The sequence below is a fragment of the Drosophila rhopaloa genome, unplaced genomic scaffold (assembly GCF_018152115.1).
Source record: "Drosophila rhopaloa isolate 14029-0021.01 unplaced genomic scaffold, ASM1815211v1 contig_2, whole genome shotgun sequence".
NCBI lineage: Eukaryota > Metazoa > Arthropoda > Insecta > Diptera > Drosophilidae > Drosophila > Drosophila rhopaloa.
This window is the reverse complement of record NW_025335083.1, coordinates 12,239,087-12,254,652: the sequence shown is the minus strand read 5'-3', so window position 1 is coordinate 12,254,652 and position 15,566 is coordinate 12,239,087. Positions and strand designations below refer to the sequence as shown.

General features: G+C 37.8%; 1 protein-coding gene across 1 annotated transcript; it reads right to left on the bottom strand.

Moving 5' to 3' along the window:
• Window positions 1–14,140: 14,140 nt before the first annotated feature.
• LOC108053215 lies at window positions 14,141–14,260 on the bottom strand. The gene has a single exon (XM_017135813.2). The coding sequence runs from the start codon at window positions 14,258–14,260 to the stop codon at window positions 14,141–14,143; it is 120 nt and encodes a 39-aa protein (XP_016991302.2).
• Between the last annotated feature and the right edge of the window lie 1,306 nt (window positions 14,261–15,566).

Here is a 15,566-nt window from a genome sequence, read left to right as displayed (position 1 = left end):
AGGGCGCGATAAAAAGAGAAAAAAGTTTCAAAAATAACACATCCAACGAACGTGTAATGCGAGATTCAGGCATAACTTTTCGGGGAGCAACACCAACTCAGCTCAAATACGCAAGCAAACAGAAAATACCCAAAGGGCTGCAGTCGGGTTATTTTTGTTTTCCTTTTGCTCAAGAGAGATTTCGGCATGTGGCATATGGCAAAATGTATATATGACAACGCAAACTTTATGGCAGGTGGGCTAACCCGGTGGGTGGGTATATGTCGGGGTTTTACCGAGAATAACAAAAGTTTGCTCTGCTCACTAATCCATTTGCTTGCCCCGCACGCATTAAATGCATTAAGTTTTCCGCTGAAACTTTTCTCCAACGGAATGTGGCTGTGTTCTTTTCCGTTCATGATTTTTATTTTTTTTTTTATAATTGAATTGTACGGGAGCAGACCCTTTATTTGCACTTGAAACTACTCGTATTTGCACACGGCTTGGCTCGATGCGCCATCTCGCTTCCTCACTTTACCCTCTCTCTCTCTCGCCCTTTCTGTGTCTGTGTTTCATGTGGAAAAATCTAATTACTTGGCTGCTGTATAACTAACTCCGGGTAGTAGCACTCAGACAGCTTCCCCCGTACGTGTGTATTTTGTTTGTTTTTATTGCCGGCGAACGTGGCGTATGCGTAATATATGCGAAATGCGCCTACGTGGCGTATGGATTTTACCCGGTGATACATTAAGTGCTTATAATTGGAACGAATGCGCCGCCAAGTAACTTATGATGTTTACACATGACTTACAAATTGTTTACGTCGTTCGGTTTTTAGCATCGAGCATCCGCCGAGTCTTCCAGTGCAACTAAACTGACAAACACACACACGGATGGCAGAGATGCGGTCTTGGTAATGGCCATGGTTTGGAGGAGCTGCTGCCACGTCTGGTTCTGCCCCGACTCGGCTTACCTCACCATATTTGTCATGCACTCGAGCACGTTCCCGTTTGCGGCAAGAAGAGGATGCCCATGGGGTGGGCGAATGCAGCGGATGACAGCTGTGACTATTAGTGCAACAAGCCGGTGCTTAGTTAGATTTAAAATGATAATCTTAATGGCAACAGAAACCCATTATTACATGTCATAAAAATGTGCTCCCACTACTAGCACATTCTCTATGGTATTCAATCCAATTATTTTTTTGGTATCTTAATAAAACACGAGTTCAAAAACTAGTAAATAATAAATAAAATTGGAAATAAATAATACGAGCTTAGTATTAAATTATTAAAATTACCAAATATAACAATAAAGGTATAAAATATTAGAAAATTCTTTATGGGGCTTAGTAAGAATTAAAACAAAAGTCTATAAAGCTATAAACTTTAAAAATTATGTTAAACTTTTTTTTTATATTTTAGTAACAGTTAACTGTTAATAACTTTTGTTTCAATGTACATTTTTTTATTTTTAAGTTTGATGTTTCTTATACTTAAAATTAATTATATTAAAATTAAATATCTTGAGGCAAAGCAAGACCTTTCAGAAAGAAAAAACAAATAGTTGGCAAAGGAAAGAATATTCACAATGACATTTTCCCTGGGGTCAACTTCCTGTCATAATCTCATTGCCGTCGAATTTTATATTAAAGAATATTCATAGTGCCAATTATCTGGATTTGGTCAAGCTCTAAAGCGCAGAAAATTAAAAATTCATGGCCTCCAATTATTGTGCGACATTTGCGTTGTTACGGCAAATCGTAGGTCTTTAGACATATATAAAAACATTTTAAGGTATATTAAAATTAATTACTGAAGAGTTCCACTGGCTTCATTTCTGGTTGCCAGCGAATCTCGCGGCAGCTTCGAGCTGGAAAATTAATTACATGCAATAGCAATACAAAGTCCTCAACTGATGGAGACTTGCTTGCTATTTCGTCCCCAAAATCAACACTCAAAGTAAACTTTGACAACCAAGATTGGGGAAGGCAAGCGTAGAAAAAAGCTAAAAAAAATGCTGGGAAAATACCCAGGCTGTAGGTAAAATGAGGGAGGAACGTTGCGTAAAAGTTGTCAAGTGTTCTGTTTACTTTACTTTTATCAACATTAGAAATCAATTAATTTCGTTCTAATGCCAAAGGGAAATCAATGAAAATTACATCAAATGTGACTGACTTGCTTGAATTTTTATAATGTTGTTGTTCCAATTTATTTCGGCTTCAATAAGTTTTAGAATCAATGAATAATTTACAAACCAGTGAACTAGGAGTTTTTGTTTTGTTTTGCAGGAAAAGTTGTCTAATAAATACGTTTAAATTTGATTGCAGTTCGTTGTATAAAGTGGGGAATTACCAACAATTCAATAACCCAAATTGATTTAATTGATAGAGTTCAATCTGTGGTCATCTGCCAGTTTTTTCTAGCTTTTCATGGCTGTATACTCAATTAATTTTCAATAAAAAGTTGTTTTTAGGTTTTTTGCTTTCGCTTGACTTAAATGGAAAACAAATAAATAGTATTATTCAGCATCTAAGCTTACCAAACAGAATCGTTTTTTACTGCGTATTCCCAATGGTAATCCGAGCTGGCCGATTGTTTATGCTATGCATTTAATTATAGCCTTTATTTTACCCGCACTGTCACTGTTACACTTATGAACACTGATATTTATGTAGACATAAATAGACACAGAATTTTTCACTCGGTGGCTTTAAACGTTTACAGGCCTAAATTATGTAAGCATTCTTTTATATTTTATAACGAGATTAATTTATATATTGCTATTATTTTAATGCATGCTCAATTAAGCGGCGGCAACAAAAAAACACAAGTGCACAGAGTTATACAATTTTGTGTGTATATATGGGGCTCGTAATATGTCGAACTTTAATGCATTTGTATCATCGATTTATGGTCGTTTGCCGTTTGAAATTTTACCATTTGCTATTTATTGCATTTTATATGCATTCCGCCATTTTGTTGTCAATAAAATTTCCGCTGCTTCCTGCCATTTGCATTTTGATCAAATTGCTGTTTTTTCCCGATTAACATGGATTTAGGTCAAATGAATCTCGATTAAATGAAGTTTTTATCAATGATTTAATAAGCATATGCTATTCTTTTTTACTTTATCTAATTTGGATTAATTTGAATCAGTTGTTCCCATTCAATGTGAATTATGAAATATTCACAATTCTATTATAACTTTGTTTTATCACTGTGAACTGTTCGATTGAGAATTTTGATTTATATTGTGATATTGTTGTGCGATTCTGTTTTTTGTGTAATCCGATTTTTTCTCTTAGTCGTTTAATATGGAATTTATTGTGGCTATTTGTATGGTAATTTATTGTTTACCATTTACACACTCGGCTCTAGTAAATTTAAATAAAAAATCTCCTTTTATTGTGGTTTTTTTATCGTAATTTATATTCTCCTGTTTGATTTGTGTATTTTTTAAGCATTGGTAGTGGCTTTAGTTGGTTAGCAAACACAGTGTTTTTAATTTCGATGGTTTTTTTACATTAAAATTATTTTCGTACTCTTTGTTGGGCTATCTGAATTTATTTATCTATATCTTTGATTTTCACTTTATTGCATATTTTATTTATTTTGATTGTAATTTACTTTACCAGTATTTATATTTTGATTAATGGTGGAAGTTAATTTGATTGAATTCCTTTTCTTGTGAATTTTATTTCGCTTTTTCCGCCTACACCTCAGGCAAATTTTAAGGGCACTCTGCCACCTTTTGGATATTTATAAATACGTCTCCAGAACTTTGGTAACAAGTCAAGCACTAAACACACACTTTGTGGGCCTCGTCGGCTCCCGTCGGCCTCGATTTGGCTTGATTTCGACTGACAGTTCTGTCAATTATGGACACTCGACTTAGCAGCAATTGCGGAAAAAACAAACAGAAAATGTGCCGGTAAATCACGACGAATTCACGCGATTTTCTGCGAAGGATATTTGGCTGACGACAGTCGGGGATAATGTGTGTTGTGCTCGGTAACAGCAACGCCGCTTGACTGACGCTGCTGGGATGCTGCTGTCGTTGGCCATTCCGAATAATTTCTTGGTCAATGTTAACAGTGAGGACCCGAAGTTCGAATTGTTTGTGGATCGCATGGGGATGTGCGCATGTCCTGGCCTTTTCTCTCTTTCTCTTTTCTTTTTTAGTTTTTGGTTCGGCTGACACACTTTTCGCATTCATATTGCTGTAGGTTAGTGCCTCGGCGTCGCCTTAAAGCCAGCGAATCGAAGGAGCACAAGCCCTGCGTTACTTAATATGCCCGGCACCTTTGGCTGTAGACTCATTTCAGGCATTCGGTCTGGAGTTAGCATGGCATAAATGATTTATATGGTGTTTGCCACAAGTTTTCATCCATCTTTAATTCTTTGACCCGATGCCTAACCCCGCATGCACACACGTCTCGCCACATTTAACTGCAGGTCAGTGTGATTTGGCCATTTGTCTGGGCCTCTCACATTTCGAGGGCAAGGGTTGGTATGGGGCACTCCTTTGGACAGCTGCAAATTCATTTATGTTAATTTCGCTTGGTTAGACTTCTTGGCCGCAAAAACCAGTGTCGGTTTCGGGCCGGCAGACACATTAACCATGGCTCCTGTTTCGCCTGTTTTATGTACTCTCGTCTGTCAACACACTACGTTGCGTATGCGTTATTTTAATGAGGTTTTTCTTGTGCCATGAGGATTAGTTTTATGATTGGGCATATTAGTCAGGCTCCCCCTTTGCTTGTGTTTGTTTGCCCCATCAAATGCTTAATTATGCGTTCATCGTACTTCTGCTCACCATCAAATATTTAACAGTGCCAATTGGGAAGACAAGGAGACGTTAAGACATGGGATTAAAACTGAATGTTTGGGAAACGGACGTTCAGGTGATTATTAGCAGAACTGCCTGGGTAGGAAATTAATTTGTTATTATTATTAATATTATTATTTGAATGCTAGAAGTTTTTATTATTTCATAATTTATCAATTTGTAGGCCTTATTTTTGTATTTATACCATTTCTTTTTAATTCGAACTCGTTTCTATCTTGCCTGTAATTAAAATCTCAGTGCTTTGATCATTCATTAGCTAGAAACAGCTCAGTGAAACCCAGTCTGATCCATTCCGCAGCACTCGCAGTGGCACACAATCAGGCTCGCAGCAGTCCGCTGAAATGCGCATTCATAACTCAAAATGGCAAACTAATTTACGCCTGACTTATTATCTCTCCGGTGGCAACGTGTTGCCTAGTCCACCCGAGGACCTCTCACAATGGCGACATCCTTTCGAAACGGTCTCCCCGGCCTCATCGCAGCCACTTGGGCCCGGGCACAAATACATTATAGGGAGTCCTGAATGTACGGGGTGGTAATGCCAGAAAAGCACGTGTGCGCCAAATGCGTTCACCTCGCGATGAACACAGACACTCGCAAGGACAGACGGCCACAGACACCGAGACGCAGATACATTTACAACAGCAGCTTCATACACTGAAGCAGATACAGATACAAATAAACAGACACTGCAGCATTGCCACTGTACACTTATACACGTTATGCGATTGTCTGAGTCTGCAAAAGAGGCGTGGCAGTCGACAACAGTTGCCAGAAATGCAAACAAGTCCCTAAAGTCAGAGATGAAGGTGATATACCCTTACTAAATATTGCTTGCCTTATTCGACATAAATAGGAATTTGAAGACAAATCATTTTAAAATTAAAATTTGGTAAATACATTTTTATGTTTAATGCATGATTAAGTTTAAGTTACTCATATATATTTTATTTTACTTCTTTAAATTTGTTTTCAAGAGCACAATTTTTTTAGTTGTGCGATAGCTGTGTTTATTGGTTTACACCACGAAAAATAAAAACAGTTTTTAATTTCTGTCACCTTATCATCCTAATTAGATTGAACTTTAAAACACATTTATGTATAGGGTATTTAGTGGGACTATGTGTCGAGATATCAGCATAATCTATGCTAGCAATATTGCGTTCTAATAAATGAGATCATTTCAGCTATGCAAATGGTCAGATTGTATCACAGACATTTACTTGGCATTTTATTAACATTTTTAAGGCGCCTTGAATGCCAAGGCATTCTCTCTTACATTCCTAGACTAAAATCTCTCACCTTCAGTTAAAGAATTATGGCGAAAATAGGTGCAGCAGACGAAGTGCCCATGACTGTGTTTTTTGTCATTTTAGCGCCGCAGATGCCATTGGGGCAAACTCTCTTAAAAAACAAAACACGGTGACTCCAGGCTCATCCCCGCCAAACGTATTATTCAGGCCCGTTTCTTGGCTTTACTTACACTTCAGCGAATTGTAGCGCATTTTCGAGACTGAACTCGTAGACTTGCAACTAGGCAAATGAGTGTTTCGGGTGGCAGGCAACAATGGCAAACACGTTGCCCCAAAACAAAAACAACGGAGACAACGCGCCGTCGTCTTGATGGAAAGGTAAAAACATCTGGCGCTGCATCAAATGAGTTGTCGTTTGATTTTCAATGGCATGTGTCTGCTTTCAAGTCTGTGACATGTCGCGTGATTTGAATTGAAGATGCTATCGCAAATGTGCATTAATTTGTCAGGGCTTTGGCAAATGTGCATGCTAAACCCAAATTTGTCAGCGACAGCAGTCAAATGCGTGAATAATGAGTGAGTGAGTGGAGTGCCATCTTCGTTCACTGATTGCAAATTGTATCTAGCCTGGTGATAAGTGAGAGGGATATGTTTGACACATGAGATTCATACAAGATTTGAATCAGGAGAGATCAAAGGAGACTGTGTGAGGTAGAGCTCTAAAGTAAATAACAGCCTTAGCTTAATGGAATTGACAGATGTTTTCAAAATTTTAAAAAGTAAGGTAAGAATAAAATTTTAAGAAACTTATAAAAATTTGTAATAAACAAAAAAAAAACTTCTATGGAGAGTGGACAGATAATAAGCTACAAAGAAATCACATAAATAATACAAGCTTTAAAGAACGAAAATATTGTTTTATATCAATTAATTGCCTATTATTAAATAAAATAATAGATATTAATTCATATATAATCCAAGTAACATCTTTAGCATTTCGCTCTTTATGAAAAAATCTCTTTTTACTTAAAGTATTATTTTACTTTTTTCGTGACCCTCATTTACCGCATATCATTATCAGCAGCAGCATTGCATACTAAAAATGTGAGTTTATGACCTGTAAAAGTTCTATCGTGTTTTCCCTTTTCCCCATTATCTAATTTTTATTTTCAATTTTTGCTTGCCCTTAAATTTAAAAATGTTCCTTCTGCACTTGAGCGGGCAATAAAAATATTTTAATGCAATCTTTTTCTTTTTTCTCTTGTTTTCCGCCACTCGAATCCTCTCACTTTACGGTTGCCCATTAAAAGGGCTGTGAACAAAAAAAAAAGATGCCGAGCAAAAAAAAACCCACCCAATATATCAAAAAGGTACACAACAATGGGGCGAAACAGCTCTAATTTTTGGAAATTTCCTGCTACTGAACTTTTCAGTTTGACCAGGTCGAGAGCGTCCGTGGAGCAAACGTAAATGGCGAACGTGGCCATAAACTAATTGAATATTTTAGGGCATTATCTATGCCATTTATTGTTTGAGTTTCGCCTGGCTGGGTTTCATTTGCAGCTGTGGGCCCGGAAAGCCGAGTGGGAGTAAAACCAGGAGCAGTCCAAATGGAAAAGGACGAGATGCCCCTAACGAAATCAGCGCTGGCTCCTGATTTTATTTATTTATTTATTCGCCGGCTCCCTCTTTTTACTACTTTTGGCCCGCTTCAGTTCCGTTTCATGTCGTTTCATGCTCCTAGTAATCTGTTTGAGTTTTGTTATTCCTCGTGTATAATTTTTTCCGCCACACATTTGGCCCGACCCCAGGTTGTTCCTCAGTGATATGATACCTCCCAATTTTCCTTCTTCCTTTATTTCCTTCCGCTTTCATCTATTATGCTTTCATCGTCTGGTAAAAAGACTTTAGTCACCTTTTCCCTTTTTAGGATTTGTCTTGCAGGGGTCCTGATTTTTTCGCCCCATTGGATTTTATTTTGGTTAAATTCAGTTTGATTCCATTAGCCTTTTTAATGAATGAATTTATCTTCTTTATATTGGCTTAGTTTTTTTCAACTTGGCCTAAATTATTAATTGCAAAATTTATATGATGGCAAATTAAGAAATTCACAAAATGCTAAATCAAATGCTACATGTTTTAACTCCCAAGCGCCATGTGAAAAAATATAGAAATTTATTTATTACTGACCAGATCTACTTCATCAATACTACTGAATAGGAATTCATTAGATTAATTTGTATGTCAAATACTACTAAATAGGAATTCATTATATTCATTTGTATGTCAAATAAGTTTGTTAGAAGCAATGTGTAAATAAATAATTTATTAAATTAATAGACCACAAAAAAGTCAAACTTTCCGAGCAATAAATTGTAGAATATTATAACAAATACTTAAAAAATGCCACTTAAATGCCTCAAATCCTAAACGCAAACATGAAATCATTTAAAGCGATTGCCGTTAACTGGATTGCCAGTTTGCAGCAAAAAAGAGTAGTCGAATGACATAGCAAAAGGCTCAAAGCTCTTGGACTCGGGATGCTGGGGCTGGTAAAGGACAAATGTTGCTGCAACTTTGCGCGGAATGATAAAAATGGCAAAGGCTGGCGTTCGGGCCAAACGGCAGTGGCAAGGAAAAAATTGGCCAACAGAAAGGCACAAAAATCACTGGCCAAGGGGGTTTTTTCCGTCCCAGGGCAAGTGCCCAAAAAGCAGCGCCAAAAATTGTGCTACAAAAATTGCATTTAAGGTATGCAATAAAATGCCATGCATACATTTTGCTCCTACTGCTCTTTTTGCACTCGACTGCGAACAAAGGCCCGGCCAAAGGGAGAAGAGGAAAAAGTCCATTGAGGCACAAAATAAGATTATTAACATTGTTAAAGCGAGCGAGATCAGGAAGCTTGGGGTCTGGGACTTTCGACTCGGGTGCCCAAATAGGCGAGGCTCCTGATGATTGGCTTTGGCCAGGACAACAAGCGGATGCTTTTTTATACCATCGGGTTGTTATTCCGTTCGGTTCAGGCTCGTTCTCTACACCAAAATGCGGAAACTGTAAACTACAAAAAATTTATTTAAGGAAGCTTTCAACAGCCGCAGTAGGAGTTACAGCAACAACCGCACTGGAAGGAGCAAAAATAGAAAATGGCAAACAATTTAAGAAAACCATTTGTTGGCTAAGCCCTGAGGGTGGCCAAAAAAATGAAACAGTGCTCATGAACAAGCCTCGAAGTTGATATACCCTGGAAATAATTCAAAGGAGTCTTTGCAAATATACAACCACATTAAATTTTGATTGTAAGAAATCACATTTTCTCATCTAAAAACATAACTGAAATACTTTTTCGTCATAATAGTTAACATTTATATGAATTTATAGTTTTTTTTTTGCCTATTCCCTAAAACTTAGAAGGAATTTTCAAACCTAATTTGAAAATAAATAATAAAAGTGCAGAAAATTCAAATTATTTGGTTCTGTCTAAATTATAAATATGCATTTTTTGGACTCAAATCTTAACAAATTCTTAAGCATTAATTGGGCAAACACTGCAAATAAACTGTAAAAACATTTTGAGTTAGCTAAAATATTCTAAGTAGTCTAACTGCTCCAAGCCATAAAAAAGTTTTATTTAAATTAAGTATAACTTTGGTTTTGAGTAGTTTAAGTGCCTCTAGTTAGAGTAGTCATCGCCAAACAGCCTGCAATAAAATTGCCCAGAGTGAGGCAACAAAATGGCAAACTAACAGCATTTTGAGGCAACACCCAGAGTTGACTTTCGGTCTTGGTTTTGGGCTAGGTCTTGGTCGTAAGACTGACTCTTTGGGCCTGAGCCGGGGCAACTGATAACTTCCGGCCAGCAACAGCATCATAAACAGCCACTTGGCACAATGAAATGGCTTTCTCTTGCCCTGTGTCCCAGCTCCTGGCTTCTTTTCCTGCCGAAGGACTCGACTTGCTGTATGCAAAAGCTGCCAAGATGATGGATGCAGGGCGAACGGATTGCACTGGCCAGTTTTGATGATGCTTCGCTGGCTGCTCTTTTTGCAACCATAAATTGTGAGCGACCCGGGCGAAAGACATATGTCTAAGTAGTATCATCTTTGTGCATGTACCTTTAAATCTTCTGGTTTCACGCTCAATATGCTTGAGTTTCCCACTCCCCCCTCGGATATTCAACATTGTCATGGCCCCGAACAGGGTTCATTTGTTAGTGTCGCCGCTGCACTTGGCTGCGGCTTCCCCGTACTTAGGGTAAGTCCAACATATCCTTTTAGCAGGAGACCTCGGCCCTCACACACACACTCACACTCCATCTAACATGGTTGGCAGGGCCACATCATCTGTTCAACTAAGCCCACAAGGACCCAGTGATTTAGCCAGTTTGCAGAGGCTGCTTAATTATTTTAGACCATTAGTTCTAATCTCGTCATTGAGTGGATTGTCCGGGCATGATATTGATTTTAAAAGTGGTTTAAGGCTTATATACCGCACTTCAGGTTAAAATCATTTAATTTTATACACTGCTCTTTCCCTTCTGGGATATCATGAATTTATTTTTAGAACAAAGAATGGCTTAAGCTGTCTTATTGAAATTTCCTTAATTTCTGTGTTTTTTTTATAAGTTCTTAAATATTTGGTATATAAATAAAAAATACAGAGTTGACCGCTCTCCGCACCTTTAAGTTCTTGAAGTCCTTTGAGTTTCCCTTTGAGCCTTTGAGGACGCCTTTGCCCGGGCTCTGGTATCCAATTTGTATTGGATGTATCTGCTTGTTACACATTGAAATCCAATTAATGTAAATAAATACAAGAAACAAGCAGCCAGAATGAGGAAATAAAGCAAACAAGCGAGTGAGTGCGTGGTTTCTTTTATTTAAAATTTGTTGTTGATGTCAAAGGAGGGTAATGTGAAATAGTGGCAAAAAGGGAAGAGGGGGCATCTGGGACCACATATGTGTGCCCTCAATGCAATTAACGTTACTTATGTGCACCGTCCACTTTTGGGGCAGAGGTTTTTCCCCATTTTCCTCCACTTTGCCATCTGTATCTCCTTCTCCTGTTTGCTAATGCTTAAGCCAAGTAAAGAACGTTAATCTGTTGCAATGTGGCCAGCACACTCCCGCACTAATACAATTTGCTTGGCCATTTCATTCGTTTTTTTCCAGCTCCTTTGTTGTTTTCCGTAGTATTTTTTTTCTGTTTCGCCTGCTCCGTTTTCCTTTGCACATTTGGCAGGACGAATGGCAGTAGAAAACGGCAGCCGTTAAGCAGTTTCGCCTCGTTTTTCATTGCAGCGTAAGATTTGTTTATTTTCCTACTCTCAGACGTTGAATATTTGCTCTAGTTTGCTGGAGAAAAGAATTCCAGTGCGGTGATATTTATGCCAAGAAATCCGCACATATGTGCGTTTGAAGTGGTTTTCTGGAGTACCAAAAATTTGAATACTTTATTAAGTTTATTTGACTCAACTACTAGAAAGTTTGGATGAAAAAACTGGCAATATCGCTTTGTTTACTAAGTATGTTTACTCAAATACATTTTTTATCAGCGTTTTTAGCAATGGATATTAAATACTTAAATATTTCTTATTTCAATGGATATTAGAATAAAAATGCTCCTATTTCTGTTTTAAGATTCTTTGACTATTACATTACTTAAGTCTTTATATTTAGCTAAAAAATTACACTGTTTGAGGCTCTTCTGCACATCCTTTTAATTATTAAATCAATTGTAGCTATTACAAATACTACAACAAAAACGTATGAAACACTGAGCAAAAATTGTGCTTTCTTTGAGCTAAAATATTGATACTATATCCATTTTTAAAGAGCATTCCCAAGCCCATGACTGGTTCGTTTTCCTGGATTTTTGTTTCCTGGATTTTTGTTTTCATGTTTTTGCGCGTTCTCGACTGGCAAGTGAAATTGCTAACGGAATTAGCGCACCATCAGCCATGCAATGTTGGCTCTGGTTCCTGTTTCTCCTCCGTTTCCAGGCTGGCGTTTCTGTTTCTGTTTCTGTGTCGGATTCTGATTCAGATTCAGATCCCGATTTCACTCCAGCTGGAGTGTCCTGTCGCTGTTTGGGCTTCTGGAGCTGCCATCGCTATCCTTCTGCGTTGTTCTTATTTTTGTGCTTTGTTCATTCCACGGCGGTCGTGCTGCTATCCTTTACGATTTCATTTGGCCGTACGGCTATATTTTATCTTCCTTTTTTTTCCCTCGCTGAACCCTCGATCCTTGACGGTGCTTTAAAATCTTCATGCATATTTAAATGTTATGTGGCCATTGGCCAATGTGCTTTTCTAAGAGCCCCAGCGATATGTGCAGATGGCATAATTGATTAGATGTGAAGTGCTTATAAGCGATGTGGTTGCTTTTGTGGGGGCTATGGTTGGAGTGGCTAAAAAAGCCGTGGCAATTGTTGGGCACCATGTTGGATTAAAAGGGGCTTTAAACAGCAGCTGAGCTCGAGGATTTCTCACTGGCTGTCGGACTGAATGGTCTTTACTGGAGACAGGCATCTGCAAATGGAATTTTTCGTTATGCCTTGAAGGTACACATTATTAAATAACATTTTAAGTGGTATATTGGTGTTTATATATTTCAAATAGAAATCATATAACATTTGGACTTCTTCTTGCTCGACCGAAATAGTTGACTCTAAACCGAGTTTAGTTTATCAACAAATAAATAACATTATAAATATATAATAATTTTCTACCCTTAAATTGAATAAAATACATTTAGCTTAAAGTTAATATATTTTTTTTTAATTCAAGGTGTAACACTTTTGAAATATATTTAAACAAGTTTGGGTATTTTGAAGTCCACTCTTTGTTTGACTGGTCTCGTCTTATTTTTCGCGTTTGCTTTGAGTTTGCATCACATCCCGCGAACTGTTTGTCATTTTGCTGTGGCATGACACAAGGAAAGAGACACCAAGGACATCCGAAATGGTTTTCGAAGCGAAGAGGCCTCCCATCCCCCAAATCGCTCACCATATGAGCCAAGTGAGCGACAGGACAGTGGCGTCCTTTCCCGATCCTTTGCCAGGGTTTTGGCCCATTCCACGGATGTCCAGCTTTAGTTTGAGCCGAGCTGCTTGTTATGCACGCGCTGATGAAAGACGGGTACCATTTTTTTCCCCACTAGCTTTGGACTACTGGCTACTGGCTCCCGTCCTGATGTTTTGTTTTGGGCCCGACTCCGGCTTACAACAATGTTGGTTTGTAGTTTCTGGCTCCGCGCCTGTTGTTGCTGGCAATCAAAAGCGTGTTTGGCCGACAGCTGGCATGCGCCATTCATTCATTGTACGTAGCAGGAGGACAGGCGACGGCCGAGCGACTGCAATCATTTTTATTAATTTTACCCAAAAGGGAATTTATGTTGCCGGCCGAACTCGGGGTTGTCCTCTCGGTCATTAGTTATGTGGCCAACAGGAGCCGGAGCTCATAAAATTCCTGGCCAACAGAGCGCGCATACATATATGCAGATCGCTCTCTGCACTAATTGGATATTTTAATTACATTGGGCAATAAACGAAGTCGGAGCATCCGCCAAAATGGCCAAATAATAACTGCTCGAATACGCAAAAGAACGCAAGGATATTCTAGTTGCGATCTACTCACTACAGGCACTACCACAGGCACTGGAAAAAATAATCAAAGATTATGTATATTATCGAAGTCAAAATTATGATATTTTAATAAATTTTTAAAAGAGATATTCAGTTTTTTAAATATTTAAAAAATATATTTTTTTAAGGAGAATTAATTTCACTTTTCAAGTAATCCCCTTTTTTCAATCTCTAATTTAATTTTTAAATACTGCCAATAAAGGTCAATTTTTATTTATATAAACGCCAACACAAAATTAAAAATTTAACAAATTTTCAATTTTTAAGACAGGTTGCAAATTTGAGCGGTCAAAGCCTACAACATTTTGAAGCCGCATTGGTGAATATTGTAACGACATAAAAAATAAATGCAAACATTTTTTATTTATAAGAGTAAAAAGGCCTTGGATCAATGTTTATTCTGGAATTCAAACCGTTTATTTTCCCACAGTGGGATATCCGCCATGTAATTTGTTTGCATAATAACAGTTTGCCATCATCGCATTGCCATTGTTGCTGTTGTGGGTGATGGTTGTTGCCGGCTCATCTGTCTGCATATTTCAAGAGCTGCTCAGCTGCTTGAATTCACAGGACACCGCCATCACCACACAGGGAAAAGGAGGAGAAATGGATGCCAACCGAAGGAAAGCCGAAGATTGATTGCCTTATGAATGCCAATGGATATGCATATAGAATGAAATCTAGAAATATTACGTTGGAATATTTCATAATCTGAATCCTCGACAATCCCAAAATATAATCTGTTTATATTTGGATATAATCTGGTGTCGGAATTTTTCAAAATTCAAATATACCCCTCAAAAGGAATGTTGGCGTCTCGCCTTGTGACATTTTGTAGAGCTGAAATGTTCAAATGGCGACCAAGTAGCACCACCCAACCACCAGCACCACCGGCGACAGCAAATGCACATTAAAAAGCAACAATAACAAGCTGGTTGGACAAAAAAAATAAGAAAAACGAGATGAAAACAACCGAAGGAAAAGATATGCGGAGTGGACCATATTCTTTGTTGTTACCAAAAAAAATGCCGGGGAACATAGTCGTTAAAGCCAAATGTGCTGATTTCCTTAGTACACTCGTTGGTTCCTCTGGCCCCTTCATCCATATAGTAAAGCTCTGGGGTTCCCCCAACAGACAGATGCGATAAACTTTTTGTATGGGAATTAATTTACGCTTTCGGCTCTTGTATTTTGTTATGCTTTTAGTCCTAATGGCCATAAGTGTGCATATTTTGAACATGATCATCAGCAGATTCTGCACAAAGAAATATTCCAAATAATTGATCACTTTAACGTTGATAAATTCGAACGTTTACCCATTTTTTCACTCATTTCCAAGTTTTCGATGAGTTGTTAAAATGTGACCCTCAACTGGACTTCCGGAGCCCATAACTTTACCAAATTTTATCCGATTGGCAAGTGGAATATCTCGTAAGACTCGTAATTTGATTCTCAAAAAATCTGCATTCAAAAATTTCATTTTAACGTTGATCAAATTTTTGACCCCTTTTCATGTCATTTATTTCCAAGTTTTCGATGAGTTGTTAAAATGTGACCCTCAACTGGACTTCCGGAGTCCATAACTTTACCAAATTTTATCCGATTTGAAAGTGGCATATCTCATAAGACTCGTAATTTGCTTCTCAAAAAATTTGCATTCAAAAATTTCATTTTAACGTTGATCAAATTTTTGACCCCTTTTCATGTCATTTATTTCCAAGTTTTCGATGTGTTGTTAAAATGTGACCCTCAACTGGACTTCCGGAGTCCATAACTTTACCAAATTTTATCCGCTTTGAAAGTGGCATATCTCGTAAGACTCGTAATTTGATTCTCAAAAAA